Here is a 17940-nt window from a genome sequence, read left to right on the forward strand (position 1 = left end):
AAGCTTTTCTAAAATTAGGGTCGGTCCGTCCGAGATAGTTAGCTTTTATTCGTTAATTTAGGCATGTTAGAATTGTCCTATCGATTTCAAACTTTGCATGGTGATTCCTGTAGTAGTTAGGTACGATTTAGAAAGCGTAGCAACACTATAATCGTTACCAGAATGTCCGTACGTCCATTTTAAACATGTTGATTTTTTACTTTTTTATTAACAATTTTTTAGGTGATAAAATCATCCGATTTATCTGTTTTTTTTTATTACTGATTCCTATTACAATAAGGTACAATATTATGAGCGAAGCATCTCTATAATTAAAAATGTCAGTTTGTCCTTAAACAGAATTCTGTATTTAAGAAGTTTTGCGACAAATTTACGTATAATTTTGTCAGACCTTATATTTTCATATTTTGTATATTCAGTTCTGACACTCAACAAAAGTTAATGTTCGTCTGTCATATCATTTCTGAGCTTCGCTTTTATGGATGTTGTCATCCTTGTTCAATTTTAGATACTCTGGATGCACTTTCAATTATCTAAGGACATAACTTTTCATTGTGCACACCCGTATAAAGGGTGGACAATCAAATCCCCTAAAATTTCCTAATCAAACATCGGAGAGTTTATTACACTGGTCCCCAAAGTACTATAATAACGTTTTCTCATTAGTTGGCTTTACAACTTTGGGGAATTTAGTGAATTTTGATTGGTTGGTTCATTAAATTAAGTGTTCAAACGTTTCAACCACTAATTTTAATCTATAGTAGGAGTAATTTTGTGTATCATAATTGGGGATGTACATCAATATATCAGCCATTGTCTTATCCCTTTAGATCCCTGTCAAATAGCTTCCTAAAAATAAAATTATGAGAGTTCTAAAAGTGTTCTTAAAAAACTTAAAGAATTTAAGACGAATTTATGAAAATCAATTTACTCTCAGTCTTTGCGATCCTGAAAAAATGACAAATAGCGGAATGTATGGAACAGGAAATAAATATCTTCTATGGCCATAAAATATTTGTGATTACTACAGTAATGTCTTTTCTGGACAAATAGATTTCTCAGTAATATTTTGCTATAGCTTATGTGATACAAATAACAAGGATTGAGTTTACAAAGTATTGTATCCTATTGTATAAAGCTTAAGACTTCAATATTTACTGAACCGATTGAGTTTTATTTTTCAGGGAAGCTTTACATAATGATATGTCCTGAGATAGTTTGTAGACTATTTTATTTGCAGTTTTAAATATTGGAATAGTTTTAGGCTATTTTTTTTATTCTATAAAAAGAGACAGGATTAATGAAGAAATCCCCTATTTAAAAGTAACGAGTAAATTTAGAAACACCAAAAATCATATATTATAGCTGATCAGATAAAGAAGTATTAAGAATTAGTCTAATTGAAATACATGACTGCAAAAATAAAATGGAACTGTGTTGATGTCCGTAGTAATAAAGGTGTAAGTAAAAATATTGCCATTTATACACCTACTAGTGAAAAAGAAAAAAATATGTGCCCACTTTTTGTTAAAAACACAGTGATAGTACTTTTGGAAATTGCAGCACCCCTATTGAAGTCAACTTTCTCAAGTCGCGTGATCCAAAATCCTAGAAGTATGTAACGATTGTAATAATGAGACTGTACACAAAGCCTTTTGGCCACTAGAAAGAGAGATAGAGAAAAGTTTTTCGGACAGTCTTTCCATAATAATAGTGGAGCTTTGCTGATATTAAATGTTAATATTAGTAAACTGTAATAATTGAACAAACAAATATTCATAACTAAATGAAACCTAAATTTAATTATATTAGTATTTTTTTTAACCTAAACCTGTTAGTATTGTGTACAGGGCTAGGCAACTAAAATCCTCAACCAAAACTAATATTAATATAATTAAAATGTGTTTCACCTAAGTAGCCTAGGTTAGGTTAATATAAACAGGGCTTTTTGGCAAAGGGGAGAAGTTTCACAAAGTGCATTCAATTTGTAAATTATTGATATTAGTCCCTTTTTTCATATATTATCTTAAATTTCTTGGATGTAGTTTTAGATAGATACTTAAAACTCATACTCTTTTAATAAATGCAACTTTTTATTCTGTTTTATTTTTACAAAAATTGTGTTTGAATTAATTACCCTTAATAATGGATATTGAATAAGTGGATATTGTGACAGGGAAATGTTTGTCGTTAATTTAGGTTGCTATAAAAGTCCTCAGATATTAGTCAATACCCTCCTCAGTGGACAGGTCAGGGGAGGGGGCAAACTCATATGGGGGGTATTGATGCTATTGAAAAAACTGAAAGAAACATTTTATCAGGGTATGCGACAAACTCTCACAACATCTACGTATTCTATATCAATTCCCTTATTCTTATAAGATAATTCTAAGAATGAATACTAAATGTAACTCATTAAATGCACTTATTAAATATTAGTAACTGAAAGAAATTGTGAGTTAATTAACAGAATAAACTTGTTAAATAGCGAAAAACAGAGGACCTTATGTCATATTTTCTATCCTGTGCTTCCCTATATGATAGTTTATATGATTTTGGACAGACAGATATATATGGCACCTTGAAGAAAAACTATTTGCCTCAATTAATAAATCAGTAAAGTATAAGACAATAGGTGATAAATTGATGTTAACTGCCAATTTTGCATGAAAAAAAAAAAAAAAAATGAAAAAGAAGATGCATACAACATAGGTATTATTTTTAAGCTTTTTTATAGGTACAAAATTATGGAGGCTAATAGTTTTTATTCAATTGTCACATACCTCCTCCAAAATTGTTAGCAAAACAGCACCCCAAAGCAACTAAGTGTTATGTCAGAGCAACTAAAAATTTATCTCACAGCCTTAATACCGGTATTAACCAGCCGTAAATAACTAATGTTAGCCAATGAAAAGAACACAGCAAAAAGCACAAAATTACATTTGCGTGAATACAGGAGAAGCAGCAGTTAACCGCCGCAGTTGTTTGGCCGCTATTCCCGCCGCTAACAGCTAAACCGCCACCAGAAGAAAGAACATTTTTTTCACCGCCGCTGGCTTGTTGTTTAAAAGCATGTGCATCAGGCCGAACTACTACAGCTAATGTATTATGTAATGGTGGTGAGACGGATTTTCCTACCGCCGCCGCCGCCGTGCACTTGCCATGCATCCACTTACTCATTGTGGACAGCACACAGCTGCTAGTGAGTCTAGAGGCGTTGGCGGCACTCCGCGAATACCCCGCCACTGGTGGTGAGGGCGGAGAATCAACTGAGGTTGGCGTTGATGTTGAAACGTTGCTAGTTGTTGTTGAATATTGCTGATGATAATTCATGGCCAACAGCCGTTGATCCGCCGTTGCTAAAGTGTCCACGGCACTATAGTTACCACTACCGCCGCACACCCAAACATTCATCAGAAACGGCGACGGGGTTAGGTTACCGCCATACGAGGAGGGATGAGGAGAGGATAGCGGGGTGGGGGTGGAGAGAAGTAGGGGCGAGGAAGATGGCGGTGGGGGGATTATATTAAAGGGCGATGAGGCGGGAGGGGGTGTGGCCGGGGGTGGCGGGAATTGTAATACTGGGCGCGGCGAATTTGAACCTATTAAACCTATAGAAAACAGCATTAACATTTAATTACATACAAAAAAATATAATTTCACATGAAAAAAGTTTAATCAAAATTGAATATATCATTACAGATGAAATAATTGTCCTACCTTTTTCAATCTCTTCAATGGCTGCTCTAACTGATCCAATATCTAAAATATTTTATATAAATTAAACAACCAGTAAGTTAAAAGCCTAAACTAATTTGAACCAAATGTAGGGCTTTTAAGGGATAATGATGATAAAATTGCCCTTAGTGTAGTATAAATCATTGGTCGAGTTTTTACAATATAAAGAAATATTTTAGTAAAAAAAACCTAAGTTTTCAAGCAAAGGAGTCAGAGATTGTGAATTACATAAATCTTTGGGAACTAGTATAATATGCAGTTCAATGTCCTCTCCCTCTCCCTGCTTAAAATGTCCCATATAGATTTTCAAATTAAACAAGACTAGTTTTTATGAAAACTGATGCCTTTTTTAATGAAAAAAAGACTAGGGTAAAGCGGGTGATCTCTGTATCGGGGCGAATCCGGTAATTTTCGACACACTTTCATTAAATGACATTTTTTTCCATGTTCTAATCGACTGACATGCATAGAAAATTTATTACCCACAGATAGCATATACATTAAGTTTAATTATTGAGGAAATCAAAGCTTTATATAACACGCTGTAAGTTTTAAACAAAGTAGACAAAAACATATTTACCTGCATTAGACTGCTGACTTGAGTTTGCCGCAGTTGCAGCATTTGCGGCAGCTGCCACAGCCGCTTTCAGATTACTAGCCCCGGGTGGTAACTGTGGCGTTGCAACAGGAATCGCTAAACTTCTTCCTGTCGGCGTGACTGGTGCAGCACCTCCACCAGGCGCTGGCGCGGGTGGTTGGTTGCCTCCGCTGCCGCTAGCTGCGCCAGCTCTACGGCGGCGTGGCCGTTTGGCGCCGCCAGCGGCTGGTGGCCGCTTTGACGGCGGGCCGTGGCGGTGGTGATGGTGATGCGGGTGGTTGTAGTCATCACTGCTGGAGTCTGTCTCAGATTCGGATAAATCTAAATGTAAAGTAAAATATCAAAAGACCATAGGTAATTATGGGGGAAAATATTTAAAATGTTTGGTTTAGAAGGTAAGTATTTTTTTGAAATATGTGATTTTTTATAGCTTTTCAGTGATCTTTTATGTGGAGGAAAATTAAAGTGTATCAGAAAAAGATCCGTAAAAAAAGGAAACGGGCACAAATTTTATTTCAACAAGGATGACAACATCCATAAAAGCGAAGCACTGAAACGGTAGGACAAACGGACATTAATACTCTTATAGTGTAAGAACTGAATAATCAGAATATAAATGTACAAGAGTCGAAGCAAAGTTGTAAGTAAAATTGTTGAAAAACTGCTTAATACAGAATAATGTTTATGGACATACTTACATTTTTAGGACTTGATTATAGAGTTGCTGCGCTTATAGCATTATACTTTGATGTCCCAGGAATCAATATACCAAAAATCAGGTGAATCGGATGATTAGATAACATAAAAATTTGTTCTTAAAAAAGTAAAAAAATCATCATGTTTAAAATGGACGTACGGACATTCTGGTAATGATTATAGAGTTGCTACGCTTTCTAAATCGTACCTAACTACTACAGGAATCATCATGCAAAGTTTGAAATCGATAGGACAATTCTAACATGCCTAAATTAACGAATAAAAGCTATCTATCTCGGACGGACGGACGTACGGACGGACGGACGGACGTACGGACGGACGGACGGACCGACCCTAATTATAGAAAAGCTTCGCTTTTAAAAATTTTCTGATTCATTTCGTTCAAATCAATAAATTACCTCTATTAGCTTGACGTTCTCTTCTTTCCCTATTTCTAGACCTAGGTTTCGGGGGTCGGCCATGACCTCCCCCTCCCTCTATGGGGTGTCTTGTACCATCGATAGGGTGGATAGGTCCCCCTCTGTGTTGGTGGTGGGAGTGGACACCCCCATCAAAGCTTTGACCCCGACTGTGTTGTATCTAAAAAAGTAAATAGTGAGAACAGTAATTTTTTAACGTGTTTTGCCTCAAAGTGCCTAACGAAACTTAACTCCTCCTCTCTCTTATTGCGCTAGCCTATTGCTGCGTATTTAAAATAATCTAACCTAAAGCAATAAACAAACAAACTAAAAGATACCCCCCCTCTATCATTTCCATATCTTGAATTCTTTTTAAAATATGTTTCTGTTCTTTGAGGGAAACAAATCCAATAAATTAATCAGATTAAAATGGATTGAAAATAATTTTTAGCATAATAACATGAGCTGTTAATTAAAATAAATTGAAGGCAAATTTTTTTTTTGTTGCAAGTTAATTCATAAATTTGGTATAATACCTCCAAAGGATGTTGTCCAGGGAGGGGTGGGGGACCCCCACGGCCCCCGTGATGTTGATGAATACCCCCTACACCCGCGTCCATAGACTGAGCACCTCGCAGCTGGGCTATAAGCTCTACAAGGGTTATTTGGTCAATTTTATGAAGATATTTATAATAATAAAATCACTAAACCTTAAAAAATCAATTTATAAATTTTTTGTAGCATGGCTGACAGACCGGAGGACCTTGGAAGTTTCAGACAGACGGACATACAAAGGGAGTTATAGAGTAGCTTCGCTACTAATAAATTTTTTAATGAATTTGAACCAATTCCTTGGGGATGAACTCTATGCTGATGTTGATGTTCATGTAGGTGTTGCGGGCCCCCTCGTAGTTCATGATCATGTGGGCCCCGCAACTCATGCTCGTGATGATGTCTGTGGGGGTGCTGTTGCCCATCTATGTTTGGTTGCGCGTACTCGTTTGTCTAGGAAAAGAAATATAAAGTTTTGGCGTGTCTTGTTCAGCAACAATACACCCTCCCAACAGTTATTTTAAAACAAAACTGAAAAATGAGGAGCTTTTAGATTCATCGTTTTTTTTTTACTTTAGTTCTGGTTAGATTTGGTTATATTGAGTAATGGGTAGCCCTGCAGGGTTTGGTACCCCGCATGGGCAGGGTTGTCAAATCGGGCGGGCAGTTTTGGGCCGCCCTTTATCGGTCCTTTTGGCCGGATTTGGGCACCCCCCGTTTTTGCAGGCGAAAAAAAGGGGAGGGGGTGAAAAAAGAGGGCGGGCCTATTTTTTGGGTGATATTAACTATTATATAAATTAGTAAGCTTTTTTGTATTTAGAGAAGGATTTCGCAAACCGCTAAACCGATATGGTTCTCCTTTCCAATGGAGCTTTTATAGGTCCTGAGATGGTTTTAGGCTATTTTATAACCTTTTTACGACATTTGCCCAAAAGGGTGCCCAAAACCCTTTTGTGTAATCGGGCGACCCGTTTTCGAAAAAAATGCCCGATATGACAACCCTGCGCATGGGTGAAGGAAAAAACGTGAGAGCTTTGACATTTGTTTTAGAATTGATGGAAGAACCGAACACTTGATGACTTTTTTTTCAAAGTGTCATAAAAGTTTCAATGTACCATAGACATTTGATAAAAGTATTAAATAAAATAAATAAGTTCAGTAGGTAATAACAAAACAAAACATAAATATTCAAACAGATCAATGAAATAATCAATCTATTTTTCTATTGAGCAATCAATTTATCTAACTATTATCGATGTACATTGTACCTGTTTTCTGTTATTATCAATGCTATCCCTAGGAACAGCATATGTGTTCTCCATTTCTCTTGAATCTAATCCAGGCTGGCTCAACCTGCCAGGCCCAGACACCTTCAAATTAAAAGAAATTAAAAGTTGATTCAGTACTTTCTGGCTAATTCTAGGCCATTAATAATTTATAAATGTTAGGTAGAATATGAAAAGATATCGATAATTTCCCTGATATAAATTAGAAAATAAGGGGAGGTGGTTTTTTACCTAATCCTTACTCCTGCGGAGAACTTTAACCTTGCGAGGCTAAAAAGGGGAGATTCTTTCTAGGGGCAATTTCTGTTGGAAGTGTGGAGATAAAATCCCCCAAATAGTTATAAACATTTCCTGGACCGATAAGCAGCTTCACTAGCAACGAGAAACACATCAGTTCGGTGTTTAGCGAGATACTTCGCTACAGACAAAAACAGCCTACTACTTTATGTCAAATGAGGATAAATAATAAAATAAATATATCAAAATTAAATATGACCAACCTTCATCCTGGCCATTCCAGACTGTAGATTGTGCAAATCCTTGACTGCCGACTTGCTGCTGGGGAAGGGCGGCAACGGACCGGTCCGGCGGCCAGTTGCGCCACGCCGTCCCGTTGTAAATGCTCCGCCGCGGAATGCTGGAGATCCACCGCCACTTCCGGCGGCTCCGCCCGTTCCTGGACCCCAAGTGTCGTCAGTGGAACTGACACGTTGGCTGGCTAACAAAGAGTCGTCAACCCATCCTAGACAAAGAAAAATGGGTGTTACTCAAAATTAACTCTTTTATTTATTGACACATAAATTTCAAACTGAATCTAAATATTATACAAAATAACAAACATACAACTATATTTTGATAAAAGCATATGATGATGATACATTGATAAAGCTATTATTTTTAGTTTTCATTACCTAAAATAACACATAAAACTATGTAAAGGGTAATAAAATAAATACTAATTTTTAACTATGAAATGAATTTGTAGTTTGTAAGCTACTTATTATGTTAAAATGGCAATAATGAAAATTCTACAATAAATTTTTTATCTCTATATTCAATGTCAACAAAATCCAAATAATACCAAAAGACTACCTAGTGTTTATGGCATCTCCCAAAGAAATAAGAATTTTAATATTAATATAATATTAAAGCTGAAACATATACTTGAAAAAAAACTGCAATATACCCGTAAATGATACTAATAATGCACATATAATTTTATCATTCATTAGCATGCAACAAAAGCAGGGGAAAGGACAAAATAAGGTCTTTTTTCGCTTAATTCCCTAAAGTTCAGTGTAGGGTTGTAGTCAAATGCTCTTGTTAAGTCAAATTGTTCTTAATTGTGGACTATTTCACATATTTGGTTATAATTAATAACAGTTTGAGTTAATCCTTATACTAAAGTAACAGGATGTCTGTTTGTCTGTCTGTGTGTTTGTACCGAAGGTTCTCGCTAACTGCTGAACCAATCGGGTTCTCCTTAACAGGGTAGATTTTCATAGGTCCCGGGAAGGTTTATTACTATTTTGGGGGAGGGTACCACCACCCTCCCAAGAGAAATCACAATAAATAGAAATTTTTTTTCTCGAATAGACTCCTACGTAACATTGCACAGTATCGTAGAATCTTGATAACTATTTTGGGGGAGGGTACCACCACACTCCCAAGAGTAATTACAATAAATCGATTTTTTTTCTCTCGAATAGAGATTCCTACGTAACATTGCAAGGTATCGTATTATTTTATTAAAAAACATTTGAAGTGCCACTAGAGGCCTCTAGGGGCGTAGCCGCTAGTACAAACATACTGCATTTGACTACAACCCAACACCCAACTTTACGGAATTGCGCGAAAAAATTACCCTTTTTATCAGGTTTCATTCATTTATAGTAAGTTACACCAGCAAAATTAAATAGTATCCATATTTTAAAGTAACAGGATATAACGAAGGATCTCACAAACCGCTGAACCTATATGGTTCTTCTAAAATAACTTTTTTTGTCGAGGTTGAGATGCATTGAAATACCCTACCCGGATGATTTGCATCCTCTCACTTCCCACTAGTGCCCCTTAGATGCCTCTTTGGGCGAAGCCAATAGTATATTATACCAAATAAATAGATTTATAAATATAAAGAGAGGGGTAGGTTTCTGGTAGAATCCGTAAAGGTGTGTGTTTTAAGGCTTAAAAATAGTAGTAGAACGATAATATTCACTAAATATGTGTTTTTTATTATTGAAAAGAACTAGGTATAGACAATTTTTTTTTAAAGTTAACATAAATTATTATCTTTGTACTTCTGTTTTTTACTTATAACACATAACCTTTACGGATTTTACCAGAAACCTACCCCACTCTTTATATTGAAGATACTTGATTGTTTGTAAATACTATTTTCTGGTATAGTAAAGGGTGATCTAAACACTTATCCAGAGTGTCTAAGATGTGAGTATTTTACTTTATTCTAATTTCTAATAACTATTCAACATTAATTGTGTTTATTCGAATTAATATCAAATGTTTAAACTACATTCATCTTTTTATATAAAATTTTCCATAAATTGTGTATTCTAAGAATTTAAACAAAAATAAAAGCTAAAAGAAACCATCACTTTAGCGAAAATCACGCAAAGTTTTTTTTTATAAAAAAAATTGACATGCACATGCAGACATGCAATGAAAAGATTCTATCGCACACTAGATCTAGGCTATCTTAGAATAAACACAATTATTGTTGAAACTACTTCATATTTTCTATGGCACCTTTAGCTTGAGAACAAGGACAAGGTGATTTATCTTGGGGTGAGGAGCGGGGTCGGATTAAGTCAGGCCCGGATAGGGAGCCCTGATCCAGTCGGGGGTTACAATCCTAATGTGTTCTTTCGTAGATTTTTATGGTCAAACATTTTTAGAATGTTAATATCAAGAACTTTTTAAAAAAGTGATAGAGCTTAATTTTCAATTTCTAAACAAATTTTGGCACTTTTAAATAAGCTGCTATAAGTTTTAAAAACACTTTATCTATTAGTTGGATCAAAACTTTGGGAAATATTATTAAATTGTTATTAGTACCTAGCGTTACAACTATTCAAACAATAATCTGAATTGTCAATTGCCTTATCCCTGAAGATAAACTGTCCTAACTTTGAAAAAGGGGTAATTTTGTATCCTATCATTTACTATTAAGTATATAATTGGCAATATTACTTTACTGTCTGGAAAAATAAACCTTAACAACTGACAAAACACATTTTCATCATCATTTTTATACCCATGAATATTTAATGTTTATTTTCAAATTTAAGACCCAACGACCACATTAGTGGGATTGCACCCCTGGCTTTGTTTGTTAAGTTGTGGATCCATGGGAGCTGGCTCTGGTGGTGAACAACACTCAGCATCAAGCACTAAAATTTTATTTAGTTCTGATGGTGAACAACACTCAGTGCTTCAAGCACTAAAATTTTATCTAGCTCTGATGGTGAACAACACTCGGCATCAAGCACTAACATATGATTTAGACAGCAAAACCTTTAATTATCTTGAATTACTAAATAAGCCATGAGCCTAGAATTTTGTTTTAATGATTAATATCAGCAATGTACTAAATTTAACATCTATAGTATGATGACTGATGAGGCTTCCAACAAAATGTGATTCATACGAAAATTGAAACCAGGAAACTTCTTTTGTTATTATTAAGTCAAAGCTTACTTCCAATGGCTGCTTTTAACCTTAACCTTGCTTACACTAGAGTTAATAGATTTGAAAGAAGGAACGTTATGGGTTGTAAAAGTTTACAAAAGTTTGAGTGAAAAAAACGGGGTAATTTTTCTGTAAATTTATGTGTAACCGTTTAGTCAAATGCGCTTAATAAGTCAAACTTTACTTAAACATGACCATAAGTGCATTAGAATAAACGGCTACACACAACTTTATGGAAAATACGGTAAACAAATGACCCCCTTTGTATGAAGACTTTTTCAGACGAATATAAAACCATACTAAATATGAGCCAAACTTTTTGTAAACCATTACAAACCACAGAAAGATAGATCATGCATGTTAGTAAGAAATCACTGGTCGCCAAAGGTATATTTCAGATTTAACAAAAATTATTTCACTTTTCCTTCGCCCAGATTTATTCCAGCATTTTCTCCCAAGAAAGAACGGTTTGGATTTCATTTTTTTTACCATTCTGACATGCCAATACACAGTACTAGCCTAATCTAAACGAAAACCTGAAAAAAATATGTTTTGCTAAATCTGAAAGACACCTTTGGCGACCAGTGAAATTAATTGGGATCACCAAACAACACAAGGTTAGGGGAACAATAGCAGACCAACAGACCACATCAAAACAATAATTTTGTGCAAAAAATTCAATTATGATCTGTCTCTTAGTTAGACTTAAGTTGGTTTAGACGTTGAAAGAAATATTGGTAAAAAATCTATTAGTCTAGTTAAAATAAAGTACTATTTCATAATTAAGTCCTTTCAAATAGCTATAAAAATAACAATAATGTTTTGGTAAGAACATACGGCAAAAATCAACGTTATATTTTAAAATACTAGTATCAGCTCGGGAGATCAAATCTTTTCAGAACCTTATCTAACCCAGAAACTTCTTAACAAATTAAAATGTAGAGTTAAAGGTGATTCTATTGCATAAAAATTGACATCCTGCAGGTTACAGACAGGTTCCAGGCTTACCTGGAAAGAAAGTGCTCCTTTCCACGGAATCTTTGGCATCAAAATTTAGAGAGTCCGCCTTCACAATTCCCTGAGAACCTTTCACATTTACATTTCCTAAAAAAATAATTCACCAGGTAAAAAAGCGTAGAAAAAAAGGAACATCCCCATCCAAAAAAGTGCATAGAAACAGGCTCCCAACTCCTCTTAATTTTTAAAGAATTTGAAAAGAAGGGGGATATTTTTTCCTATGTCTAAACCTTGCGGTTTGCTACCAGTGTCCAGTACACAGTACCCGATATAATCTAACCTAATCTGTACTAAAGTAAATAACAAATGACAAACTCTCCCATTTATCATTTTCAATTAAATTCAAAATGAAAGGAAGTGGGGGTGATTTTTGTAATGAACTAGGCTCTTCTAAACCTCAAAACGATCTTGGAATTCTATGATAATAGGTATCTTATCCCTATTCATAAGACTAGAAGTGGTTTATAATGACGCCATACAATAAAAATGACCATAAAAGGCCACAACACAGACTATATTACCAATGACAGGCCAGTATACATTTTAATTGACCAATGGTAGGCCTGTATGTCGTCATTTTTTATAGGCACTATAAAAAGCTTAATAAGAATTTATCAGTTAGTGAACGATGAATATGACATCAAGTAAAACTATGGTATACCTGACACAGATCTAGGTGTGAATGTTGAATGTGTTCTGGTGGATGATCCTCCCGAGGATCCTGTGGGCGGGTATCTGCCACCCCCACTCAGAGAGGGAGAGTAGTTCTGAGCACCACCGCTAGATGGCAGTGGCGATGTGTCTGATGGCAAGGAACCTAAATAAATAACTTTAAATTTGTGTGTTAGTAAAATCTTATGTTTGTCTCTCTGGGATTCTTAAAATAAGGGTAAGGAGTAGTTTACTTTAGGTTAGGTTAGATAAGTTATGTTATAATGGGTAATTATCAGCCCCGCCCAGTTGGGACCAAGCAGGTAAGGCCCTTCGCATGCGATGGATATGAGAGAAAAATAACTACGCCCCCCCCCCCCCATTTTCAATTTATTATTAAAAAATAAGAGGATAGGTAGGGAGTTATCAGTGCTCAACAAAGTCTTTTGAGTGAAAGCACTGATATATGTGAGTTATATACCTGGCTTTCTTCTACTTCTGGACGACTGTTTTCCCTCTCTGTCACTGAACTTGTTACTTCCTCTGAAAACACACAAACAGTAAGCATTGTCAAAAATAAGATTTTTAAGTATTGCTGAGAACCGGTAGTTATCTAGAGGATATTAATCGGTTTCGAAGCCATAATGGAGAAATTATTATCATTCTATCTTTAGCAAAATGGTGAAAAGGCAGCTATTCTTTAATCGATGAACGTGGAATCTCACTAAGTAGCCATAAAAAAAGATTATAAAGTAAGGCAGGGTGGTGATGTCGGTATTTGCGTTATTTTTGAAAAAAGGGGAGAAATTAATTATCATTTCTAAATGAAACCAAGCCCAGTAGAGATCACAGAAAAGCCTATCAGGTCTTTATAGGACGTTATCCTAGGACCTTAGGAAGTTTGTCAAAATTGGACATTAAAAATTTTTCCCTATCTGGAATTGGATGACCTTCTATCTATCTTTAACTGCATACCTGGATATATTATGGCTATCATGGCTATCCAGCTGACTATAGACATCACTGTCATCTGAATGGCTAAGCATATCCCCAGAATCTGGCAACTTCTCATAAATTTCCGACCCAGATCCAGAACGGCCGGAACCAGATCTACTGTTCAAACTGCTGGCTCCTAAATTATCCATGTGAAATCCAGGTGGAAAGCAAAAGTGCACACACAACTAGTGGTTTCACCCCATAGGCAATGGGATGGGAGGTCATAAGCGATTTCTCTTGGGAGGGCGATGCATGGTAGCCTACCCATTTAAAATAGTTATAAACCTTCCTAGGAACTATGAGAATCTCGATTGTGAAGGAGAACCATATGGTAAATAAAACTATGTTGAATGAAATAAAAAATCTAGAAGCTTGCAAAAGGAATGTGTATATGAAATTTAAACAGATTTTATTCCTTAGAGAAAAATATTGTAAAAAATTCGCAATAGGGAGAAAAAATATTGTTTAAGATCCGATTTGCTCAATTATTTTATTAATTTTCATAAAATACGAATTTGATTCTACCTTTTCTATTGTAGCTATCTATTCTAGGAGGCGGTAGTGGATTTCTCCTGGTGGGTCGTTCCAGAGTTCCTTCCCCACTATCATCCAGCCGTCCTGACATACGGTCATCAAGGGCAAAAGCCTTCTCTATCTCACCCTTCTTTTCCAGAACCTCCTAAAATTTAAAATTATGGTTAAGTATATTTAAATACTTCCAATCTAAAAAGATTTCCAAATTTTTTGTTCAAAAGAAATGTAGGTAGTTTATTTATATAGTGAAGCACAGACAACCCCATCCCCTATTTTGGAGGAGTGATTGAGGATTATGGCACCGCAGGTAAAACCCACAGGATTAGGGTCTACCACAGGGGTTAGACATAAATGACAACATCCATTAGTATAGAAGCACAAAAAAAACAGACAAATAGAATTTTAAAGCGGATGTTCAGTTGACATAACTAAGAAAAGAAATGAGAGAGAATATGCAAAAAAAAAACATAAAAGAAAATCCGGAAACCTTTAAATAGTACCTAAGGTTTATGGACATAAAAACTGGCAAAACATCGAATAGAATAAATGCGCATTTGCCATAGGAATCTCCACTTTAAATTTCAGGTGTCTATCTTCAAATGCAGCCGAGAAAATCATATTTCCTCCATAGTGTTACTTACTGACGGACAAACAGACAAAGCTTCACTGCTACAAAATGAACATAGCTAACCTGGAAAAAGTTCTGGTAGAGACCTTTCTGAGGCTGGTTCAAGTTGAAACATACAAAGTGTGCATTCAACTGGCCAGCTATTAGGCTTCCCTGAAAAATTAAACAAATTGTTATTTACGATGTTTTTTTAAACATAAAGTCAAGGATTATAGGGATAGTACAATAGCCGATGATGATGCACAAAATTGTCCCTTATGTAGATTACAATTAGTGGTAGAAACGTTTGGACACAAAACTAAATGAACCAACCATTAAAAATTCAATACTTTCCCCAAGGTTGTTGAGCCAACGAATAAGAAATCAATATTATAAAACTTTGAGGACTAGTATAGTATAATAAACAGCCCAATGTCCCCCTCTCCCTGCATTCCGTCCTATTATCTCTGCATCTATTTTTGAAACAGCTTTTCTTCCAATCAGGAATTATCATATTTGAGACAATTCTAAGTGATTCTCAGTTAAATCATTGGTAAGGTATGCTGTTTGTTATCAACTAGGAATAGTATTTCTTACAGGAATCTTATGGGACAATGGCTGATAAGTTAATGCTCATTCCTAATGAATATGATAATAAGCAAAACTAACTCTTATGTAAATAAAATGATTGGTCAAACAGAAATAATCAGTTACAATTAAATAAAAGTACCCAAAGTTTTTCACCAGTAAATTTCCAATCCAATATTCCCTCCTTTCCTAATTTCTATATAGGTGACAAATTAATTTCCATGTCAATGATTTCTAATGAAAAGTTAGATAATCTTTAGGACAGGTATGAAACAGGGATACGGGGATAGAACTGTGAAATATGCAGGGAGGGGACAATGAGCTTTTTATTACACTAGTCCCCAAAGTTTTATTAAAACGTTTTCTTATTCATTGGCTCAACAACTTTGGGACTTTTAATAAATTCTGATAGGTTGGTTCATTAAAATGAGTCTTCTAACGTTTGAGCCACTAATTGTAATTTACAGAAAGCGTAATTTTGTGTATCATCAATAGGGGTATACAGTACATAGATTTATCGGCGATTATCTTATCCCTTCAGACAGCGTTTCGGAGCCGTTTAATTTTGATGCGGCTCCGGCTCCGCGGAGCCGTATCTGGAAATACGGCATCAGCTCCAGCTCCAGCTCCGGCTCCTACCCTAAAATTAATATATCAATTTTTGTTCATTTTTTAATTTGATCAAATAAAATACATAATATAAAATATTTTGCTTTTATTTAATTAAAGCTATATAAAAGTAGAAGGATGTGTGTCTATTTGTTAAGTTTTCCTTTCATTATATGGAAATAGACCGTTGCCAAATTATAATATTACTTAAAAAATCATTTTTAGCTAATCTGGAACCGGAGCCGTTTTCAACGAAAAATACGGCTCCAGCTCCACCAAAAATGTTGCTGCTCCCGGCTCAGGCTTCGAAACGCTGCCTTCAGATCACTTTAAAATATGCTTGTTGTAACTTGTAAGTTTTGAGAGGGGAGGGGTGATATGAGTGTAAAATACTTTATCTGGCAGTGAGAAATCCCTCCCTGTGCACTTAGATAGTTTCTGGATATGATGTGATGGTCTATATTTTCATTTAAAACTTTCTGTGCCTAGGATATGCACCATTCTATTTCATTTAGCATTCACACAAAAAAACATCAAAAAATCTTCTAAAAATATTTTTAAATTCATCAAAATTAATTTACACTAACTTCATCCACCCCCTTTACTACATCCCCCTTCTTCCAGATGAATAAACGAACTGAAAAAATAAGTGTCATTTCAATATTTTGCTTCATTGTGATTCAACCACCTAACTAAGATATTTTCATTTGGCCTAATTTTATAAAACTTTTACCAATCTTAATTCACAGTACATAGAGAAGTACTAACAATTTTTTTACCATTTTTAAAAAGTAACAGGATGTAAGTTATGTTTGTACCGAGGAATCTCGCTAACCGATATGGTTCTTCTTTACAGTAAAGATTCACATTGGTCCTGGGAAGATTTATAACTATTTTGGGGAAGGATACCTCAACCCTTCCAAGAGCCAAGTGCCACTAGAGGCTTTCAGGGGTCGTAGCCGTATCCAAACAATAATTTAATATCACTATACCAATCTATATAATATTAACGTATGCTTCTAAAGTAAGCTTAAAACTGATACAATACAAAAATGTAAGCAAACGTCAATTATACATTAAACTTTTAAATAAAAAGGAAGTTTTTTGTTTGATAAAGAAATTGACAATGTATACCTACAATAAACTAAGTATAAGCAATAAGAAAAATTAAGACGAAATAATTGCACTTTTTGGGTATAGTCCATTCCGTAAGGGGCGTTTCGTTGTATTTCCACAGTAGCTTTTGATAAGTTATTTTATGTTAGGTTAGGTGATTTCCCTGTGGGTTAAAGCCCCCCGCAGGGAATAGAAATAGGAGAAACGCTACTGTGAAAATACAACGAAACGCCTTTAAGAGGCGTTGCAACGAAAGGGACTATAGCCCACTTTTTTTGTCAGTTAAATTTGATAACTATTGATCCAATTGGGTTCTTCAATTTAAAGAAGCTTGACATAGGATGGTTTTAGGCTATTCCCTCTTCCTTTTAGACTAGATTCTAGGGACGCAGTCGATAGTAACTATCTTAGAAAGAATAGGATTGTTAGCCTTCTGGCTGTAAAAGTCTAGTAATAGATATTTATCATATTATAGACAGCTTTCCGCGGGTAGTAAAGTGAAAAATTATAAAAACCATACTGGTAAGACCCCAGGGGCCTAATGCCTGGTCTAACAAAAATGTTATCAACTTTTGTGATTTTTATCTTGATATTTGTGGAAATTGTCTGTAATACAATACAATACATGATTTAGTGTTTTGGCTGTGAACCGGTTCTTATCCAGCGGATATTGATCGGTTTCGAATACATACTGGAGTAGGTATACCTGTATACTAAGTGCTTGCATTAATTCTGTAGAGTCTTGCTTGGTAGAGTCTGCAACGGCCACCACTTGGATGGGCAACTCAGGAATATACATTGAGAACGCCCTAAATAATAAAATAG

General features: G+C 35.2%; 1 protein-coding gene across 8 annotated transcripts in view; it reads right to left on the reverse strand.

Annotated features, from left to right (window-relative positions):
* The window catches only part of RhoGAPp190 (Rho GTPase-activating protein 190), a 77735-nt gene that overhangs the window by 21359 nt on the left and 38436 nt on the right, over positions 1 to 17940 (reverse strand). For 4 of the 8 annotated variants that reach the window (XM_080148204.1, XM_080148205.1, XM_080148201.1 and 1 more), the window contains exons 34-50: positions 17822 to 17924; positions 14887 to 14976; positions 14187 to 14340; positions 13641 to 13797; positions 13147 to 13208; positions 12676 to 12831; positions 12006 to 12101; positions 10627 to 10699; positions 10056 to 10135; positions 7790 to 8031; positions 7272 to 7373; positions 6303 to 6456; positions 5988 to 6103; positions 5452 to 5632; positions 4319 to 4657; positions 3721 to 3762; positions 3177 to 3611 (exon numbers count right to left, since the gene is read on the reverse strand). In XM_080148204.1, the coding sequence (XP_080004330.1) occupies positions 3177 to 3611; positions 3721 to 3762; positions 4319 to 4657; positions 5452 to 5632; positions 5988 to 6103; positions 6303 to 6456; positions 7272 to 7373; positions 7790 to 8031; positions 10056 to 10135; positions 10627 to 10699; positions 12006 to 12101; positions 12676 to 12831; positions 13147 to 13208; positions 13641 to 13797; positions 14187 to 14340; positions 14887 to 14976; positions 17822 to 17924 (2582 nt within the window). Of the gene's footprint in view, positions 1 to 2940; positions 3612 to 3720; positions 3763 to 4318; positions 4658 to 5451; positions 5633 to 5987; positions 6104 to 6302; positions 6457 to 7271; positions 7374 to 7789; positions 8032 to 10055; positions 10136 to 10626; positions 10700 to 12005; positions 12102 to 12675; positions 12832 to 13146; positions 13209 to 13640; positions 13798 to 14186; positions 14341 to 14886; positions 14977 to 17821; positions 17925 to 17940 lie in introns of all 8 variants that reach the window. The other 4 variants (XM_080148207.1, XM_080148209.1, XM_080148208.1 and 1 more) reach the window with 3 other exon arrangements.

The sequence above is a fragment of the Acartia tonsa genome, chromosome 14, assembly GCF_053477335.1.
Source record: "Acartia tonsa isolate MP-2025a chromosome 14, ASM5347733v1, whole genome shotgun sequence".
Taxonomy (NCBI): Eukaryota; Metazoa; Arthropoda; class Copepoda; order Calanoida; family Acartiidae; genus Acartia; species Acartia tonsa.